The sequence below is a fragment of the Cinclus cinclus genome, chromosome 5, assembly GCF_963662255.1.
Source record: "Cinclus cinclus chromosome 5, bCinCin1.1, whole genome shotgun sequence".
Lineage (NCBI taxonomy): Eukaryota > Metazoa > Chordata > Aves > Passeriformes > Cinclidae > Cinclus > Cinclus cinclus.
In genome coordinates, this window is record NC_085050.1 from 14,080,021 (window position 1) to 14,101,365 (window position 21,345).

A 21,345-nucleotide genomic window follows, 5' to 3' on the forward strand; every position below is an offset into this window, starting at 1 on the left:
GAAGCTGGTAGCAAGTTAAACATGCATAAGCTGGAAATTTGTGGAATTGGTAGTTTTTACCCTCTCTTCAAGTAAAAGTGGCTGTCCTGCAGAAAGATAATTCCTTTAATACTTTCATATTACAGAATAATTAAATCAATGATCAAAGACACATTCCACAGACAATATGCTCCCATAGGTTATTCCTAAATATTATCCATCACTAGCAGGAAGGACAGTGGGCCACCTCCTAGGAGCTTAGCTTTGAGAGACTGACACTGATCCTCAGAGCCCTGATTATCTACTGAGATAATCGGACAAGAGCCAGTCAAAAGGACCTGACACAAGTCAGAGCTTCGCCAATCATTATAATCCATCAGAAGAGCTCTGCCTGTGAAACAGGCAAATATGAACTGTCCCAGGGCTGGACAGGTACTACCAGCAGAGAGAATAAATGATAATAATGTGCAGTCCAGTGGTGAAGCATCCTTAGGAACCTCCTGAGCAACCTCACTACTGAATTCAGGTGTAAGGGAACAAATAGAACAGGTGCAGGGAAGGACTCAAAATCCCACCTAAAGTCTGGAAAGCGCCCATGGAAAAACAAGCAGCTCAGCCTGTTTAGCCTCACAGAACAAAGGCTGAGATAAAAATATACAACTTTGGCCTATGCATACTGCAGGGGGCAAAGGGGAAAAAAAATAGAAAAAACAAAATATTCAACTTATCCTACAACTGTGCATAAACATCAGTATTAATAACATATAGGAATATTATCAATCAGTATGCTAGCAAGGTATGTATTAATATGGCAGCAAAGTTAAGGTAGAAAGTAAAATGAATTAATTTTCAGAGCTAAGCTATTTTCTTCTTTCAGACTAATTTGCTTAGAAAAGTATTATGGGAGCACTTTTATAGCATATTAAGGCTGTTTACATATCCAAAATATAAACACCTTTAACATTTTTTAAAGACACTAACCAGGTAAAGCTTATAGACATGACTCTAACCAGACACGTTTGTAAAAACAAGTTCCACAGTAAAACAATTAAAGGAAAATAAAATATGGCAACTCAGATTTTTGGCAAACATTTTATATTTTTTATATAAAAATCTCAGTAAGAAACCTAGCAGAATATCTGACCGAAACATCTGCCTTACAACAAGTTAAAAAAAAAAAACTCACAAAAAAGAGAAATAAAAGAAAAAAAGTAAAGTTCCAACCCCCAAAATATTTTTTAATTATAAACCAGAATATCAACAAAACACTTAAAATAATCTCAGATTGTTTGGCAATTCATCACATCATAACAAGAGACACATTTGATCATAAGAAAAGTTTAACTTTATATACAACTTCACTTGAACATTTGCTCTTACCAGAGTTAATATACATTAAAAAAAGATTCTGGCAATAATACCAGCTTCTATTTTTAATACCTGTGTATAAAATGTAACATAAAATGCTGAAGCTCTATAGTTAGGAGAAGTGACATTTGATTTTGATGGGTCCCTCTGTTGAAAAAGATAAATCCTGAAAGAACAAGTGTTTAGTTGCAAAATAAAACTGTTTCATTTCAGGGTGGTATTGGGTGACTGTGAATAAATCTAACCTAGTAGTATATATTTCTTGAAGTTGGTAGTAAATTTACAAATGAAAATATAATCTAGTAAGATTACATTTGAAATGCCGTACTTTGTCACAAATGTGAACAGAAAGGAGCCAAATCCCTTTCACTATACTATACTACTTTAATGCATGCGAGAAAAATATTTTACCAACTGTCTGAGCATATTTTAGAGAACTTCAGATTTTAGACAGCCCTGGGGGAACAGAGGGGAAGTTTCCTACTGACATCTGCATAGAATGTAAAATATATAATTAAAAAACCCTAAGGTATATACTAAAGTTTACAGACCAATGCTTTCCATATAATAAATAAAATGTCCATCATTGATTAAATTCTTACACAGAGTAAAATACAACCTATTTTTACAAGTCTATGTACAAAGTGTATTAGTCGGCACATGGGTGCCTTATGGGTTGGAAGCATCTGCATTAACATGTCACATTGGGAAACTCCAACTTTCCAAGTCAGTGATAAAATATATAACTACTTTGTTTTTCATTCAGATACAAAGTAAACTTATTTTTCATCTGAAATAAATGTACATAATATTCTGTATAAACAATAGTTTATAAAGCTGTTTCAAATGTAACTTAAAAGTACTGCATTGTTTAACTCAGAGTTCTGAAACAAGCACGTGCAAATCCCTTTGCTTTAAAAAAAATAGAAGCACAGATGTTTGTTTTCCTTTTGACTCTTCCAAGAACAGTACTGGCTGGTAATTATCGTTTTGCTTTCTTCAGTGGTGTCTCCTCTGTTTTCTGCTGGCCTTTTCTCCGTACCACTGTTGGGCTGTCCTCCCTTTTACGCTTGGCCGACTGCACCTTTAACCTGAAAAGCATTTTAATAATTATTTTCACAATGGTAGAACCTGTAAAAAAGAGTGGGCAGTCGCAGTTCTGTGAGGGCTGAAATAAATTGCCCATCTCTGATGCCCATCTCTGATATACTATATAAAAACTTACTACTAAAGCACACTTCTTAATAGGATATGGGGTATTAATTCTGTACATTGGAGAGTGCTCCCTATGTAGAAGTTAGGGATAGAATTCTCCTTTTTCCTTATCTTTCTCTGGAAAGATTTGTGGATTTGTAACAGAACACAGTGCTGTTCATTACCTTGTCCCCCATCTCACAAAGACAGAATAGCAGCAATAGTGTCTCAAGCCCTGCATACACAAGAGGGAGAACAGGACACAGGGCACACATCACGCACCCTTACCCTGTGCATTCACAATATGCTCACCACATTTCAGCTGCAACTAACTGTAAACAGGCTGAAACTCTTGGCCATTCATAACCACACAAAATAATGAGCTGAGGTGGACTATGACAGCCATCAGTGCACAATGCACATGTTTCTCCAGGTTCAGCCTGAAGAAGCTGATACATTTTAGAAAGGATGACAGCTACATGTGTTTGGCATACAACACATTTTACAGGTAAACTACAAGATGCAGAACAACTGTGCATCACATTTGTTACTTATTCCCTTGGGGTTCTGCACTGTGATCTCAGCTTTACAAATTAACAAGTATTATGAGGAAAGGAGGGAAAGGGAACTAGATTCAAAACTTGGTATAAGAGCTCTCAGAGTTTCTCCTCTTCATCAGCCGATCTTATTATCATGCCATCATATTTAGCTTTAATCTGAACTACAGATGCTCTTACCCCCCCACCCAGGAAAGAATCACAGCTGAAGTTAAAATACTACATAAACAGCATTTTCAGATTCTCCCAAGAGGTTTCCAAGGATATATATAAAAAAGAAATCTAGTCTTCTAAATGTCAAATAAAGGAAGAAAAAGAAAAAAATGTAAACAGAAGAAAATCCTTTAAAAGCTTTTATATATCACACAAGAACAGAACAAAACTAGTCTGCTGTTCAGATTTTCAAGCAGAATATTACATATAAGGAAAGGATCACGGTAGTGGCTTCCAAAACAAATACTCCAAGTAGATTCAACTTTAATACTTACTGTGTCAATGGAGGAGATTTATTAATTTTTGTATCACTTGGAGATCTTTTTTTAGCTGCTAGTTTCTGTCGTTTTCTAGGAGAAACTGAACTTGGACTGCTGCCTTTAGAAGTTGCACGTGTGGTTGGCTTGCTGGGCTGTTTTCTGTAACACAAAGGAATGATGAGTTTATATATAATAAAATACTTTTACCAAATCAATTTCTTCTTGCATTCCAAGTGCAGATAATTAAGAGTGCACAGTATTTGCAACAAATAAATCAAAGCTGCCAAAAGAAACAGTGAAAAAAAAAAATTTGCCTGCTTCAAGACACGCTACAATGCCAAGCTGTGTATTTTTCTATCAAATTTAGAACCAAAAGGCTGCTTTACTTACAATATTTGGTACTTACAAAAACCCAACCAACCCAACAAACCAATCCATTCCAAATCTTGCAATAATTTTTGTGCGTGTGTCTATGTTTAAAAAACGTATTTTGTAGTCTGAATTCACTTGTATAAGCTTTGGTATTCACAAGTTCAGAAACATGAAAAACTGGCTACTGGTGATTAATTTCATAGTTTAGAAAACAGGTGACTTAAGTCAGAGAAATCCAGCAATGCTGAACATGAGGAAGCATCCTCTTCCACAGAATTATTCCCAAATGCTACTTATAAAATACGGACTATATGCTGCACCTGAAGGTGGAGATGCTTTGCTGTAATCAGAGCTAGAAAGGTAGCATTGGAAATCCGAGATACAACCCCAAATCTATAAAAAAAGATGTTTCCACAAGCAAGCAGAATAAACCCACAAATACCTAAACCTTTATTACAATTTTAGAGTTACCAATTTTGTGAGACTAAAGGAAGTCCCTTTGCCTTTACCAAAACAAAACTTGTTTACCAAGTGGCAGTGGTAAACCTTCACAGTTCTTACGCAAATGAAGAACCATGTAACTACTTTCAGATTCATTTCTGAAATTATCAGTTCAAGAGCACTATGGCAACTGTGCTTCAAGTACTGCCCAAAGGCTAACATATAATATATACAATATAACATCCTTAAAAGGGAAGTAGATATGGTCAACTGAAAGTCATCCCATCACCGACATAAAAAAAGCCTGGACTCCAATTCTTTTCTGAAAGACAGCTACACAAATCAAAACTTCCCAAAGCTGCTATGTTTCATTGTTTCCACAGTAAGATCAACAGGATGAGCTCTGCTAGTATTTAGTGTGCCTATAAAGAGGTAGACTAGTGCTAAGGCAGATGAAGAACAGTTTCTTGAAAACAGAACTCTTCCTATCCACACTTGTCTTTCGCAGCAAGATTGCTCCCCAAGCTTGCAGATCACCATACTAGAAATTAAATCCTCCAATACTGCAGATTAATGTATTTAACTTGGACAGTACTTAAAGAAACAGACAGGGATAATTATATTTTCACCTTGTTCCAACACCAAATAACAAATGGTGAATTGTACAGTCAACTCCAATGTCCCATTTTACCCATCAAAACCAAGTGTCCTTAGACTCAAATTCTGAGGCATCACTAGGATAAAGAATGCCAACAGGATCAATTCTTACCTTGGTACACATTCAAGTATGCCTTTTGAGACCCTAACAGTTTCCCTTAACCTCACCTTTTGTCTCTTTATTCCCAGAAGAGTGGTACTAGTATTAGAACCAGAATTATTTGGGAAGTTCTTATCAATTTAAAACAGACAGAAAGAGGCAAAAAGAGGAAGTAACAACCTCTTCCCTGCAACAAACCCCACAACAACTGAGAACACCACAGAAAAAAAGCTTATTATTGGAGTCTCTACAGTTACCTTTGAGCCTCTAATCTTGTGGCTGACCTAGTTGTGGCCCCAGAATGCGCATCATCATCTTCCTCAGCATCTTCTTCCTCACCCTCTTCTTGTTCTTTTAGTTCATCTTCAGAAGTTGTTAATTTCCGACGTTTATTCTCTGGCTCCAGTGTTTCTGTCCATTTAAAATGTTACACATACACTATAATTTTCCAAAAGGCTTCCAAAAGGACACGAACACGTAATTTAGAAAAGGTATTGTAGTCACAAGTCCCATTTTCAGTAAGTAATTTTCCATTTCCTTCATATTTCAGCATTTTTAATTCACACTTGTTTGACTTAATCTTGCTAACACATTCACCACAGTTTACTTACACAGCTCATAGCCAGAATTCATAGAAAATTCATGAGGCTTTATAAAAGCATCTGGGATGTAGCAATCCTGACATGAGATTACAGCAATTTACACATATTTACATAATATTTACACTAGCTGTAACTCAATGATTTTTCCTCAAGAAAGGAAAATTGAATAAAGCTTATCTTGTTGCTATTAGTAAACAGAAAGGCACAGCAGGATTTTCTTATTCTGTTAGGAGCAGCACAGTTTCTCATGCTTTTACCCGTTTCATCTGATTGAACCAGAGAACGCCTGGGCTTTCTTCCCCTTTTACGCACAACCATTTCTGCTTTCTCAGCCTCATCTTCCTGAAAAAAGAGAATGGAACCATGTAAGTCAAGAACTATTTACTTTACATAGAAGACAGACATTTTTCATTAGATACTACTTGTAAATTTACAAATCACACTTACATTTGTTGTTTCTTTCTTATTAGATATGTCTGTACCTAAAAAGAAAGGAAAGAACAATACTTGATCCTGAACTTCAAATCTTTCACCAATTTAAAAGGGTTTATACTCTCTACTTTGCATAAACATCACAGTAGCTCAAAAAAAATTTCAAGTCTCTTTATAATTTAGAAAATAGCTTTGCTGTACTTTGTTATATACAGAGACTGGGACAATGATTAAATTTTTTTAAGTATTAAGGCTTTATGACTGACAGTATTTATTGCTTTGTTGCATATCCTGTTTTGTTTTAATGGAAATGCAGAAGTTACTTACTCCCTTTAACTACTGTCAACCAATTACAGAATCACAGAAAAATTTGGCTTAGAAGGGGCTTCTGGAGGTCACCTAGTCCAACCTCCTGTTCAAAGCATGGCTAAATTAATGAATCATACTGCACAAGATCTTGTTCAGTCCAATTTTGAAAGTCTCCAAGAACATGATCCCTCTAGGTGATCTGTTCTAGTCCTCAACTATGCTCATGCTAAAGCACCAAGATGACAGAGACGAAGCTCAAAAAGACACTATTTTAAACCTTCTAGTATGTGAATTACATGACTTCCTCTGCTGAAATATTTATTTCTAACTCAGTAATTTTTACAGATTAGCCTATATACGTTAAAATAGATTTTTAACTCTACATCCTGTGTCTCAGCTTGGCTTTTTTCCATGGTTACCACTTCTACTCTAACTCTGTGATGAGAGATTATTTTACAAAGCTTTTGAACTCTGTCAAACAGAATTATCTCTTAACACTGCCAGGATAAAAATCCTTAGCAATAGAAAAGAGAAGCAACCTAAATAAAAGCAAGTTTTTATAAACCTTTTTCCCTTACCATGAAATTGTTATCTAATTTCTGAAAGCTAAATAAAAGAGAACAAAAACTCTAAAACCCTCACCAATTAGACTAAGAGAACAAACAAAAGAATGTAAATGCAAAGGATTTATAATAGATGTCAAAGAGTAGAAATATATTCTAAAAACCACACAGAAGCTTTCTGGCATTCCTCTGAAAGGTTATGGGGAAAAGCTTTTATACAAAAGCAAATGAAGTAAAACAAAAATATATTTAAGTATTCAAAAATAAGTGAAATAAAACACAGGACTTTCCACTGTATTAAGCTCTTCACACAACATAAGCACACACATAATATAACCAGCATGTATCAGTTCTATTGTGTTCAAAAGAGATACTTCATAATTCTGGTACAATCTGCAAATCTGTAGCCAAGGGGTTTTTGACTGAAGAATAATCCCATCTAGATCCATGACATGCCTTTAACAGACAACCCTCCATAAGATATGAAAATGTTGTACTTTTGCCTGAGTATAAAAATAGTAAGACATAGTATCTAAAAATCTTACTAATTTTAGAGCAGCAAATGTTTAGTAATTAGTTTCAAGTTCAGTGTCAGTGTTAGGGGAGGATGACACCTTCAGAAAGCATACGTCTCTTAACTGCACTTGCTGTAGTGACCAAAAATAAAACTCTGCATCCCACTCCACATGTAGGTCTGTCCCTATTGCAAATCCTTAAGCAGAACACCCAGAAACTACCAGAGTAAGTGAACTGCACAGAGGGATTCAACTTGGTTTCCTTTTCATTGCCAGGGGGTCTCAACCCCTTTATGCCCAGGAATGCAAATACAGGATGAAAAATTTAACAGTACATTCCACTTTAGACATTCCTCTTAACACTGCTAGCCTTCTGCCTGGAAAAGAGAAATGTTAAGTAACACACTCAAGGTACACAACTGGGTGTATGTCCTTTTGAATAAAAAGAAAAGCAGAATGCACATTTATTTCATTCTCACATTCTTGTCTGTTCTCCGTGCAGTTCACAGAAGTCAAGTACCACAGAAGCTAACCATCCAGAGACAATTCTGAAGCATATGGATTAAAGCTGACATTTTCATAAATGTGGAGAATGTAGGAAACAGTCCATATGTGCAGTGCAGCTGGATTAGTATAACTGTAGAAACCCAAGCTTTTGGAAACTCCAGAAGATTTGTTTTGAACGTTTGGTTTCTCAGATTTTTTTGCATGTTCATTTGCATTTATTACAAACCATTTTTAACCTACTTTTCAGTTCACCTGCTTCCTACAACGGCTTTTTAAAGTTTTTTAATGAATGGCCATAATTAGAAAGACACATTTAAACAAACAGTGCAGTTCAGACTCTATACACATGAAAAATTAGGAAAGAGAACTAGAAAGGTATTTCACTGAATTCTGTTTTAGTCTAAAGCACTTTAAGTATGTTTTTGAGTCAAGCTAAGCAATCATGTTACAAAGATCTTATAGCAGTTGTGAAAAGGGAAAGAAATATCCCCTCAAGATACCCCTAAGATCTTTAGATACATATCCACAGATAAAACAATTAACTGAACGAAATCTGAAATGCAATGGAGTAAGTGTGATTGATAGTCACTGTATGAAAGAAAATACACAGAAATAGAAAACAGTCACAAAGAGCCAGTCTGATGGGGTACCTACCTTCCTCTGAAGCTCTGCCATATACTTAGCCCACTCAATTATTTGGCATATTCTGCAATGCATTATTCAGCACTGAGCAGTGCTGCCTCATTTTTGAGCTAAACTCTTATCAAGCTGCTCTTTTTTGAAAAGAAAAACTTTGTAACAATTAGGGATAAGTCTTCATCTCTCTCTTCAGATGTTTTTATTCATGAATAACACTGACTGCCAGAGATGATGTCAGGATGAAGGAGGACCCATGTGATTTTTGTGAAAACCCTCTTCCATCTTTTGTTTCCCATGTTGATGCAGGTATCATTTGCTTACCTGTTTGAGGTGTTTTCCCTCTACTTGCAAAGGTAGGAGACTGCAGCTGAAATTAAAAAAAGTGGGTATTTTAATTTAAAGAAAATCAGAAAAATTCAGCACTGTGTTACATAATCACAGAAACTTGCTCACATTCATTGTAGAATGAATCTGTAAATCTAGAAAACATGAACGCTAATGAGCAAAGTTTGTACTGAGTTTAAGAGTATGATGCATCTTTCCATTTGGATAAATAACTGAAACAAGTCAAATCAGCCCATTAACAAATCACAGTACTTTCAGTAAGCTGACACTAAAGTCACTGCAATAAAAGACAAACAAAAGATAAAAGCAGTTTCAGTCAAACACATTTCTGCGTATTTAATTATCAAAGAAGTTTACTACAGTCATTTTATGTAATCCCACATATAGATTTACAGAACTACAAGTCACCAGAAAATTTTTATTTACTCAGAATGCATAAAAAGCTATATATAATTACACGATGTCCTATGATGACTGTCCAAAAATTTCAGTGCTTTCACCACTGAATGACTACCCCAGGATGCTTACAGTCCCTCTAAAGTAGCAATGTGTTCCCAAACACGTTTTCCCACCCCTGGGGAAATTATCATGCAAAGGCATCCCACCTTAGAGAACCCCTGTCTCAGATGGAGAGCAGGCATCACCCCCCCCAGGCAGCCTGCAGCTGACACCAAGCACTCATCACTACAGCACCTTTAAACACTTGAACCACAACAAGATTATTCTGTTCCACTACTGAGGGTGCCAGGGTACATCTATTTCTGAGGGTGATTCTAAAATTAATTTTCATCCTTAATTGGACAAAAAAAAGCACCCCAAAAAACAACCAAACAAAAAACAACCCACAACACCAAAACAGAAAAACCAAACAGCAAAATCCACACCGTTCAAATTACATTTAATTCAATTAATTTAATAAAAAATCAGTTAGGAAAGACTAGGAATTCTGAAAGAGAATTCCAGCCAAACTGTAAGAAGGGACAGGACTCAAAGGGCTGCCTGAAACATGAGGACAAAACAAGAAGAGACAGTAATTATTTTTATCCATGAACTAGGTAAATTCCCAAGATTTCTAACAGCCATGCCAACTGGTGCCTCACCAGGCAAGCAGGAAGAAAAGCTGTGTTTCAACACAACTTAATTTTTAAAATCCCCCCTTTACTACACAATAATGTTGGTTCTGAAATAGAGGAATTCCCTAGAGAGAAGCCTTTAACCAGAATAAATCCAACTGGCTGTACTCCACAAACATGTGACCTATCACTGCCCTGTGCTGTAACCCAGCTGGATTGCAGAGACAATACCAACAGACTATTTTCTTAGCTCTGAATATCCTTCACAGGGGTTAGGAAATAAAACTACCACTGAGCTTTAAAAGACAGACATGTTTCATGAGCTCCTAGGTTACTCACCAGTATGTCTCCATATCTCACATGAACATATATTGCATGTTGCAATATAGATGTAATAGAACTACTTTACATAGTATTTTATTTTACAGCTACAAAAAGACCATGTGCTATTATTATGATACATTCATTAGAGGGGAAAAAAATAGTTTTTGAAATAAAGCCACCTCTGCTCTTCAGGCCAAAATTTCTCCCAGCGCAAACTAGAAGACACATATGCACACTACCAGAAATTCACCCTGCACACAGGTATATATTGCTAGCTAGTGTAACACTAACATTTGTATTCAGTGAACTCAGTGTGAAGCTGATAGAAATTTTTAAATTCTGACTTAGCACTATATTTTGCTTAAAAAGATCAGCTACATTAAGAGATACTTTAATAATTTTCATTTGCTTAGACTGAACTCAATTATCAAGTTCTCCATAAGATGCTTCTGAAACAAATCAAATGCTGTTAACTGTTAGAAAGAGAAATGGCTGTTGAAATACTGTGTTTAAATGCACCCAAACAAAATAAAGGCACTTACATTCCCAGTGCTCATATCAGCTTTTGACTCCCCACCTGAGGGAAGAAATATGAGTTCAGAACTTGAATGTCATTATTATCCTTGTTTTTCCACACAGGTGTTATGAACTACTTACCACCAGGCTGTACTGCTTCAAGAGGGTATTTACGAGGCCGCCCCCTCTTGCGTTTCACGACTACAGGCTGATTTCCCTATTAAAAATAAAGGACAAAAATATGGTACTTACTGTAACTGACATTTGGCATTTGAGCAATACAATACAAAGACTGCTAACTGAATTCAGTGACACTGGCAGAAGTAGTACTTTTCAGTTAAAAAATAAATGAGGCAATTTTAATAGCAAGAGACACTGCCTATTACTGAATCAACTAATATAGGTGAAAAAAACCAAGAAAACCTCCAGTTATTCAAAATTCACAGTGGTTTGACTCGGGCACAAAGCATGCCTGAGAATGCAGTACCTTCTGCTCCCTTAGCCCCAAAATCTCTTTATCACTTGGTCTCACAAATGCTGCTGGCTTACCCCATACAAGAGCTCTAAACTTTACATCCCATGAGCCCCTTTTCCTAGCACCATATAGCACTAGGTTGAGGAATTGCCTCCAACAGTTAATATCCTAATTATTCCAATATGGAAATTGCTGATATTTTTAACATAAACAGGATCTTTATCAAATAAAGGCCCCATCTTTTTAAGTTTTAAGCTTTGAAAGAGAACTTTTAAGCAACAAATACAGTCAGATGCTCATATTGCAAAATCCCCAATAATAGACTCTCTTATATACAAGGAAAGATTAAATGCACCATTCAGCATTTATTGAAGTTCAGCAGTAACTCTCCTAGAATGGTTCTTAGAGACTCAAGCCTTGAGTGAACAAATACAAAAATGTGTTCTTTAAATTTTCTTCTACTTCCAAGTTTGAGGCAAAAACCCCCAGATGATGAAACCCAACACCTTTCTAAGACCAGTGTCTATTTCTAGAGGCCAGCATCAATTTGTTTACAACCCACACTGTAGAATATCTCAAGCATGTGCCTAGGAGATACTATAAAGACTTCAAAAATAGTTGAAAGATAGTATTTTTTAAAAGCAAATTGTATTTGTTAATGACTAAACTGTCCACATCAATTAGAAAGTTTTCAGAAAACATAGACTTCTAAACAACACAACTCTATATAGTTGCTTTCTAGACATTTTGGAAGCACTATTAAGCTGAGGAAGGGAGTTAGTTCTACTTTGATAACAAGACATTGATGTCTTATGGTCTGTGAGTTCATACTTTGTGACAGAGCTACATAAGTCCTTGGTACTTAACAGTACCAAACAAACCTTCACAATTATTCCTTAGTAGGTGAAGACAATTTTAATATTGCTGTCCACAAAATACAGAGTAGTTATGTACTCCAAAGACAGTACTGTGAACCTGCACTATCTCAGTGAGTTAACATGAATAAGACCACTCACCTCTGGAGAATTTTCATTTGACTCTAGACTGTGCTTTTTCTTTTCACACATTTCCTGTTCAACATAAAAGTCATCTTCACACATACAAAAGAAAAAAAAAAAAAGAAGAAATTTTATACCTTTATTAGGCAAAAGAAATAGTAAAAACCACAACCTCCACACAGAAAATGTCATTTCACTCTTTAGCCCAAAATTCCCTAAAAACACCCATCAGAAATCAACACTGCTTGCCTTGTAGCAGCAGTGTATTGGTCTGCCAAAATGCTTCCTCCAAACACCAGATGAGTTAGGGAGGTCTTCTATTTTAAGCTCAAAACAGAAGCTCACAACTGTGGGATACTATAAAATGGTAGGACAAATATAAGCCCCTATTCCCTTTTTTCACATGTTCCATGAAACAGGAAGCTGAGGATACAAGCACACTGCAGAACAGATTCAGACTTGTCAACCTGCTTGCATAGGAAAAAAAACTATTCATAGGTCAAACTAACATCAGGGAACATTCTCAAACTGTTCCCACAAAGACAGGCTGAAGTAACATGAAAGCCACGTTAATAATGAGGACACACCATCTTTTATTATTTATTTTTGTACAATTAAGTCAATTACAACAATGCAACTTGCACTCTTTTCTGGCTGGTTACTCTACAGAGACAAAACTGATCTGATGGTTATGTCATGGACTTCTACACAGGACAGCTCTTGCTTGTGGTCAGAGTTAGGAGATGTTCTTATTACATAATGCTAATGACTCTATTTTCCCCACCTACCTGTTTATTTCCCATTAGCTTTCCTACCCAAGATACCTACTGATGCAACAATGAACAGGTGGTAACCACAAAAACATCTAAACTGATGTCACCATTAAAGAAACTAAGATTAATGCATTATTTGATAGCAGTAATAGAGCAGAAATCAACCAGAGAATACATACCAGTGTATTTGATAGGATCAAGTCCCCAATTTCTCTCAAAAATCATTCAAATGAAAAGAAATGAATATTCAGCACAGGTTCAGAAAATCTGCCATAATGGGCAGCTTAATTACCTTTTTCTTCCACAGTACTTCTGGGAGGTGTTTGTGCTCCATCAGTTTCTTCAGACACTTTTGCTGCATCACCTGAAATAACTTCCTACATTATTTTGAAACAAGAGAGGAAAGATGTTTTACTACACATTAAAAACAATTTTCACTTACACTAAAAAAATACCCCACCCCAATACATGAGTAGTTTTTCTTACTCATCAAGATTTTGTACTGTCTCTTAAAAACTTCAATGCTGAGAAACTTTATCACAAATCAGTGGGTGAGGTAAGCCCAAATATACTGCATATACTCCTAAAAAGACTATCTGTTTTGTCCTAATCTCTGTTTTAATTTAGCAGGAATCAGTACAAAGTCAGAACTCAGGTGAAGTGCAATACACCCTCTTGAAGATCTCAGATCAGTATGTCCATGTAGACACTGAACTGATGGAGAGCTGGCATCCAACAAGGTTCCATGACACCCCAAGGTCCTAATTATTGTTCAAGTCAGTCCTCTCACTTTTCCACACCTCAAAGAGATTCAACACAGACCATGCAAAAGTAGCTTAATTATGGAAGCACTTCCCAAAACAAACTGCTGAAGAAATAATGACTAAGATTTTAATTTTATTTACAACTGCAGAACATAAAAGTTTTTGAAAATACCTTGGCATTACCAGATTTCATTTTGGAACACTGACTTCGTTCACCATCTTTTAGCACATCCTGAGCAATCAGCTGGCTGCCTGCAAAAGCAGGTGACAATCAAAGTATTAAAGAAGCGTCTTCTGCATTTGTTATATTTGCGTGTCACTTTTATACCAGCTCACCATTACTGAGATTCAAAAGTCTGAAAAGCAGGCTCTTCCTTATAAAAATATGAACAGAAAGCTATTCTAACCACTCTATGAAAAAGGAAGACACCACAATAACAAAAGAATTACATGTTTCTTGTACATTACAGGTGTGGTTTGTTTTGTTTGCTTGTTTTTAAAGACAAGCTCAAAACTGAAATTTGGTAGTTAACACATCAAGAAATAGAACACCCACCTCAACTTCAACTCACCCAGAGACAGGGAAAACAGTTAATGCTGTGTGGGACACTAATGAATATATGATTTTTAATCAATCTCTTTATCAAATAAAAAAATCTTAGAAGAGGAATAAAAACTCTTATTAAAAATGCTATTATTAATGATACTTTTTTCCTAAATTGTTCTGATGCTGGAAAAGACAAAAGAAGTTGAATCCAAAGCTCGAAGAGATATATTACACTATCAGTCTTGTAATTACTACATCAACAAAATGCCCAATTTATTTAGAAGTTAACCACATCTAAATTTAATTCAGAAATGCTTATGCCATTCAATCGACTGAATTCCTTCTCGCTTTTTGCTTCCAGACAAAAGGTTACACAAAAATTTATTTCTTTCCAACCTAAGAAAAGGAAGTATCCATCCCCACAAAGTCTATGGAATGTTTATATCTTCCTGATGATCAGCTTCCTCATCTTATATTTTAAAAAGATAAAATTATTAATTATTTTACAGACTAAACAAAAAATGTTTCTTCACTTACGATTGAAAAAAACACTATAATGCTCTTCTGTGCAGTAATTAAATTTGTCACAATATTTTTATCAAATATATTAACTGTAATATTAAAAGTGGTTTTGGGAATAAAAATTGCTTTGGAGTTTGGTATTTCCCCTATTGCACTCTTTTCTCAAAAATACCATTTTATGGCCTCACCACACTAGAACACTGTTTTGTCACAGAAAAGCATTGCACAAATTCATGTACTTCTGTATCACTTACATTTTTCTTTATCCATTGTTTCTGAAGATTTACATTGTATTCCTCTAGATCTATGTTCTTCAGTTGTCTGGGTAGCCAAGTTTTCAACCTACACACAAAACACAAAGATAACTTCTTTTTTCCCCACGAGGTTTATAAACACAGAAGGGAGAAAACTTTTCCCTACTTGCTACTTCCAAGTACAACATACATTAAAATGAAAAGCAGCTGTTACAACAGGAATTTATTCCTAGAACTCAAGTAACATTACCACTACACAAAAGCACAATCAAAAAACTTCAAACCTGCAGTATTTTCAGAATTTTTGACTGATATTTTTATTGAAAAAAAAGCCTCAGAATTAAGCACCCTACTACGTGTTTCAAAAGTAGTTCATCACAGTAAATCACACAGAATATTGCTGGATTTAAAGGACATTCTCCTACATGCAGGAACAAGAGAATTATCTCATTAGCATCAGAAAAGTGGCCAACCAGCATTTCAATATAGTAATAAATAAATTTACTACCCAAGTTTAAGCAAATAAAAAACACAGTTTCAGCCTGCTACCTGTATTAAATGTCTTGGTTTTGCTCTGTAAGATACACATTACATTTGCAAGTTTCTGAGTTATCCCTCTTATAAGTTCTTGCGAAAGACAGCAGACTGCATTAAAATAGGTTTGCAATTGTGATCAAACACCCCCAAGAACAATCCCTATTTTTTTCCTCTACTCTCATGGAGATCCAGCTTCTCTTCTCTGCCAGTTAACAGTCTTGAAATAGTCATAGACTATGGAACAACAATACAAGATTTATTTACTGGCAGATTTAAAAGAATAATTAGACATCAACCTACACAGCTGCAGAGTCTCAATAAATATAGGCTCTGCATATAATAATATTTTCCTTTACAGAATATTTAATGTAAATAGAAGTAAATTCAAGTATGAGAAAAGCAGCACTGATTTAGAGAATAAAAAATTTGAAAAGCAAGTACTTACATGAGAAGTTTCTCTTTCTGAAGGAATATTCCTCTGCAGCGTATCTGTTAAAAATAATTTTAACACAGAAATTTTAATCAGAAAAGCTAAGCAAGAACAAAATATCACAGTATCCTCTACTTCGTCTCCCTGAAAGAATTGCAGAGAACCTGAAATTATGTTAAACTTACTTCTGGTGCCTGAAGTAAGAGACATCCAATCTTCTCTTTAACAATATACCACAACACAAAGCAAGAATATGAATTCCTGAGCACAGGATAACTGAGAATCACTTTATGGTTGAAACACAGGCAATGAAGGGGCTGTCATCTTTGAAATTTATGGTGACTTTGAAATTTCAAACATAGTTCTACCATTTGAATCAGAATTTCACGCATCACAATCTTAGATACTGGATCATGGGATTAAGTAAAATGAGATTAATCTACATTATGCTTCCGGAGAATTAAAGTTTGCATAACTGTACTACTGAGACCTGTAGCTAATAGAAAGCATGTAAGAAAATTGTCCAGTTGCTAAACTCTACTATAACTCTGATGAAGTAGAGCCTCAGCCTTCCATATCACAGAAATCAGGGAAATTATTATGAGAGTTGATGAGTGGTCTGGAGTTATGAAAGAATTCCATAACTTTCAATACACAAAGAGAATTAGAAAGAAGCTGCCTTATCAATAGTTGCTACTTTCCCTCCAGCTACAGTAAAAACAAACCTAAAATCAAATAAAACCACTCTTTTTTACATAGTTTTATGTATTTTGTAGCTCCTTTCTTAAATCTCCATGTTTTAGCATGATTCTTCTTGTGCTGCTGAACTGCACATCTTTCAATTTTTGAAGCAATGTCAAATGAAGAGCTAGTTCCTACCCACTCAAACAGCAATGATTTGTTTACATTCCAAAGAATCTTGGACTACTAAACTACTGTGTCTGCTGTTCATATTCATGACAGGACACACATTTGTCTTTTAAACAACTTCCTTTTACGTATGTTGAGCTGTATGTATACATGCATGCATATATACATACAAGAGATTATTGTGGGGGAGAAAAAACCCTCTCTTACCAAGATCTACAAAGCATTAGTCTTCAGTATGTCATATTCAACATGATTTACACAACAAATGGACTTTTGTTAAACATTTTACAAGAAACAAGATTATCTCAGCTAGTTCAATCTGCACATTTAAAATCTTAAGTACTGTCTGTCTGGGTGACTTGAGTGATGGGAAGTGGCAAAATTTTAAAGCCACTTCAAAGAAACCTCACAGTACAGAAAAACCTGCTCAAATTTTAGATCTGCTGTTCCCAAGTCTACATTCTTCTAACCAATTCTCAGGGTTTACATTTGCTTTCTTTCTTGTGAGCAGACTATGCCTCTTACCACCCAGCTGAATATACACCACCCTATAACCAGGTATATGTATTTGACCTACCCTGAGAATAAAAAAAGAATTCCAAAGTTTTATACCAATGCTCCTGTCGCACCTTACTGCTGTTTTTGTTTTCTATTTGGTACATCTAAAAATTAAAAGTGAGTTTAACAGTGTGTCCCTTCAAAGCACGTAGGCTTTCAGCTGCAATTTTGTGTTAGAGGAAATGCATCTTTAACCCCCCTGGATAATATAAGCAGCAGTAACACTGGTACCTCTTGGGATTCATTTAGTTCTGCCTGTTATTCCAATAACTGAGGATTAGCTCTCATCTGGTAGTGCTGTAAACATCTTTGTAATGCATCTGGAGCACAAAATCCATCGAGATGGGCACAAAGGAGACGTTTGTTTCTGCTTTAACAGGAAGGCCAAACAATTCCAATGTATAATTTGGGTTTGGGAAGAATGGATTATTTTTTAGTTTTGGTCGGACTGGAGATTAGTTTAAGCACGTGGAAAAGGAATTATTGAGCACAGACCCAAGTTGACAAATTGAGGTTTCTAACTAGATGATTACCTACTTATATAACTGCTTTTATAAATTTGAGTGGACGGCCACAATTATTTTAATCTTTTGGAGAGTAAGAAGTAAAAAACCCAGAAATTTTCTGTCAAGTCTCTGACTTGTCATATATTCCTTACTATTTTCATATCCTCACAAGACCTGTCACAGCACACTAAAAGCAGGATGTTCTAAACCTATAGGGAAGAAAGCCATTCCTTGTGGAAGTTTCTGTATCTTACCTGGACAGATGTTTTTCTTTATTTACTGATTTGAAGTTGAATATTAGCAGTCTACTTTTTTCAAAAAATCCTTTTCTCCTTTCAGCGTATCATGTTGGAAAAGTCTGACCCTTCTTTCCCACAAACCAAATTCAAGGCACCCCTGAACTTCTAGATACATTTAAAGATTTCTGAAGGCTCCATTCAATTCCTTTATATGTCACATATAACAAATCTGCAACCCTCCCATCATAAGTAATAGTCTCTTCAGCATGAAAGTAAGTTGCTTTCATTATAAAAATCACCTTTTTGCAATTCTTTAGTCTGAAGGTCCACATATCCCTCTTCACTTCTTGCACTTTCAGGCTGCTGTGACTAAACACAAAATCAAAAGAAACAAATATTGCAGATATTCAGAACAAGTATGTTGCACTCTGCACCTTTATGTCATAATGAACATTGTCTTATCATGAACTGTGAAGTCTTCAAAAGCTTTCTTATTGGTACATATATTAGGAAGGAACAACCAGGGCTAAGCTCAACAGTACAGTATTTAGATTTGACCTTAGAGTTAACATTAGTGCCAGAGATGAACTTAAAAAAGCAGATTTCACAAATTCAAGGTGCAACACCTACTATGTGTTCCAAAAATAAGCAAGAGCCAAAACATGTTCATCTATACAAGGAAAAACAGGATCTGCTATGTATAATGAGGTATAATAACCTCCCTTGAATTTGTGTTTTGGGTAATTTTTTTAGGTTTGCTTGCCTTTTCAAAAAAAAAAAACAAAAACAGAACAAAAAAAAAAAAGTTGCAGAGCAGCTCAAAGTTACCACTGCATAAATAATGCTATATGGAACTAAGTGTATTAAAGTCTGATCTGAACATTGTAAACTCAGCTACAGTTCCACATTATGGCTTTACTGACTCTAGAGCCATGTTATGCTGTTATGCCAGTAAACAGTGCAGCTGTTTGCAGGTGGAATTATCAATAGTTTCCACCAGACTGAAGCTGACTTCCTCTTTCCTGAAGTCCACCCTTTCTGAGATGCTTGAATCTCTGAACCATGTTATCCCTCAAAAATTTATTCTCAGAGCTTGGCAAAAATACATCAATCACTCCTGCATCTGAATGAAGAGTTAAACCATGTGGAATCCTGCCTACTATGGAACACAGCCCAGACACACAGACTCAGCTTTGGTCTTACACAGGCTACAGGTGACCATGAGCCCAAACACCCTGGATTATCCAGGCTGCCCCACTCTTCTGTGACAGCAGATAATGGGCTGTAGTTATCAGAACACAACAGCAGCAAGTGTGAGTCTGAAGACTGGCAGGAAGTGATGCAATGAACAGCAGTGTAGGTTTTGTTTACTGGCTCAAAGGGCTAAACCAACATTTGCCAGCTCTAAGACCCGAGTAGTTTTTTACAAGCACTATCAAGCAACATGCACACAGTATGACCGATTTTTAAAAATGTGAACCTCAATGTCTCTGTCACAGAAGGAGCATGGCTGAAGCAGGGAATTATCCCTAACACAGAATAACACTGACAACCCACAATTTAAAAGCTAGCTGCTTAGTAAACTACAGCTGAATAATCTGAAAAATGATTCTTTCAAAGTTCTCCAGTTTAAATTTTTAAAGCTCCATTTTTGATGCACAAAAATCAAAAGGCACAGGAAGAAACCCTAGCAAGATGTACGAATAAGCAAGAAACAGTGCAGTTAAAATTTTCAAAATAACATAAATACCTTGTCAGTTCTCAAGGTACTTTCTAGTTCTTCTGCCAACTTTGGTAAGGTTGCATTATTGCCTAATGAAACACAAGTATGTTGAAATTATCAGATTACATTATGCATTTATCTCATGCTACAGCAGAATGTTATTTCTTAGTACTACCTCATGAATACAGCACATGAATTTAAACCCTTCATGTGGACAACAGAAACAACAGCCAGTCTGTTTACAGCAAACCAGCTCAATAAAACCCAAACTTGTAATCTGCAAGAACACAGGTACTGCGACATCTTCCTTAAATACAAAAGGCTTGGAAAACACGGGTTATCAGGATTTACCACAGCTTACTTATGAATTCTGACTTGGGCTTTTTTTTTCCTAGCTTGTTTATGAATTCTAACTTTTTTTTTCTTATTGCTTTTCCTTCAAAAAGAAACCATCAAGAGATTTTTTTTAGACCAAATTTCAAACTGCAAACTACCTCTGTATTAATAAATGCAGAGTTAAGAGTTAATCCTAACAATACATTTTGCTTTAAGTGACAATCAGGTCTAAATCCGTCAGCTCTAGAAACATAATCACTGAAAATGACCAATTTGTACAGAGACTGAAAACTCAGTAGTTCCTGCTAGCACCAATGTGGTTTCAGAAAATGGTAAAACCCCTAGGGGATCAACTGTATGCTTACACCTTAAGAACAGGCCACGACAACAGCATTTGTAGAGTGACTTCTACAGCACTTTTGGAAACCTATTTCAGAGGCCTGTTTAGACAACTTTTCCCAAAATAAATAGTTACAACATGGTAATTCACCAATGATGCATGTGAAGTGATTAAATTAGCGCTGCAGTTCACAGAATAAGCACCTCTACCATTTACAAAAGCTACATCAGTGGTCAAAAAGAATTGAGGCAAGTACTGAGATAGGAATATTTTACTGTGTAGCGTTTTACACTTTCATGACTCATTTGCCTCTTGTATAAACTGCAAATAACATCTTTTAAGCTTACTAAACCAGCATCTCTCCTAGAAAAATTCATAAATTCACAAAATCTGCAGACAGCTTTCTCAACTCAAATGTCAGTAAAATTAGAGAATAAAGCCAGTCTTTGAGAAACTGGACCTAAAGCCACATTATAATTTTTTTTTTTTAATTGTAGCAAAGACAGA

General features: G+C 35.6%; 1 protein-coding gene across 2 annotated transcripts in view; it reads right to left on the reverse strand.

Moving 5' to 3' along the window:
* Positions 1-1,191: 1,191 nt before the first annotated feature.
* The window catches only part of BOD1L1 (biorientation of chromosomes in cell division 1 like 1), a 36,330-nt gene continuing 16,176 nt past the window's right edge, over positions 1,192-21,345 (reverse strand). For both annotated transcript variants that reach the window (XM_062492678.1, XM_062492677.1), the window contains exons 11-25: positions 20,190-20,251; positions 18,739-18,808; positions 16,282-16,325; positions 15,300-15,387; positions 14,149-14,228; positions 13,505-13,589; positions 12,458-12,531; positions 11,108-11,183; positions 10,993-11,027; positions 9,030-9,075; positions 6,191-6,225; positions 6,001-6,085; positions 5,399-5,552; positions 3,587-3,730; positions 1,192-2,438 (exon numbers count right to left, since the gene is read on the reverse strand). In XM_062492678.1, the coding sequence (XP_062348662.1) occupies positions 2,330-2,438; positions 3,587-3,730; positions 5,399-5,552; positions 6,001-6,085; positions 6,191-6,225; positions 9,030-9,075; positions 10,993-11,027; positions 11,108-11,183; positions 12,458-12,531; positions 13,505-13,589; positions 14,149-14,228; positions 15,300-15,387; positions 16,282-16,325; positions 18,739-18,808; positions 20,190-20,251 (1,187 nt within the window). In that variant the 3' untranslated portion in view covers positions 1,192-2,329. The remainder of the gene's footprint in view (positions 2,439-3,586; positions 3,731-5,398; positions 5,553-6,000; positions 6,086-6,190; positions 6,226-9,029; positions 9,076-10,992; positions 11,028-11,107; positions 11,184-12,457; positions 12,532-13,504; positions 13,590-14,148; positions 14,229-15,299; positions 15,388-16,281; positions 16,326-18,738; positions 18,809-20,189; positions 20,252-21,345) is intronic.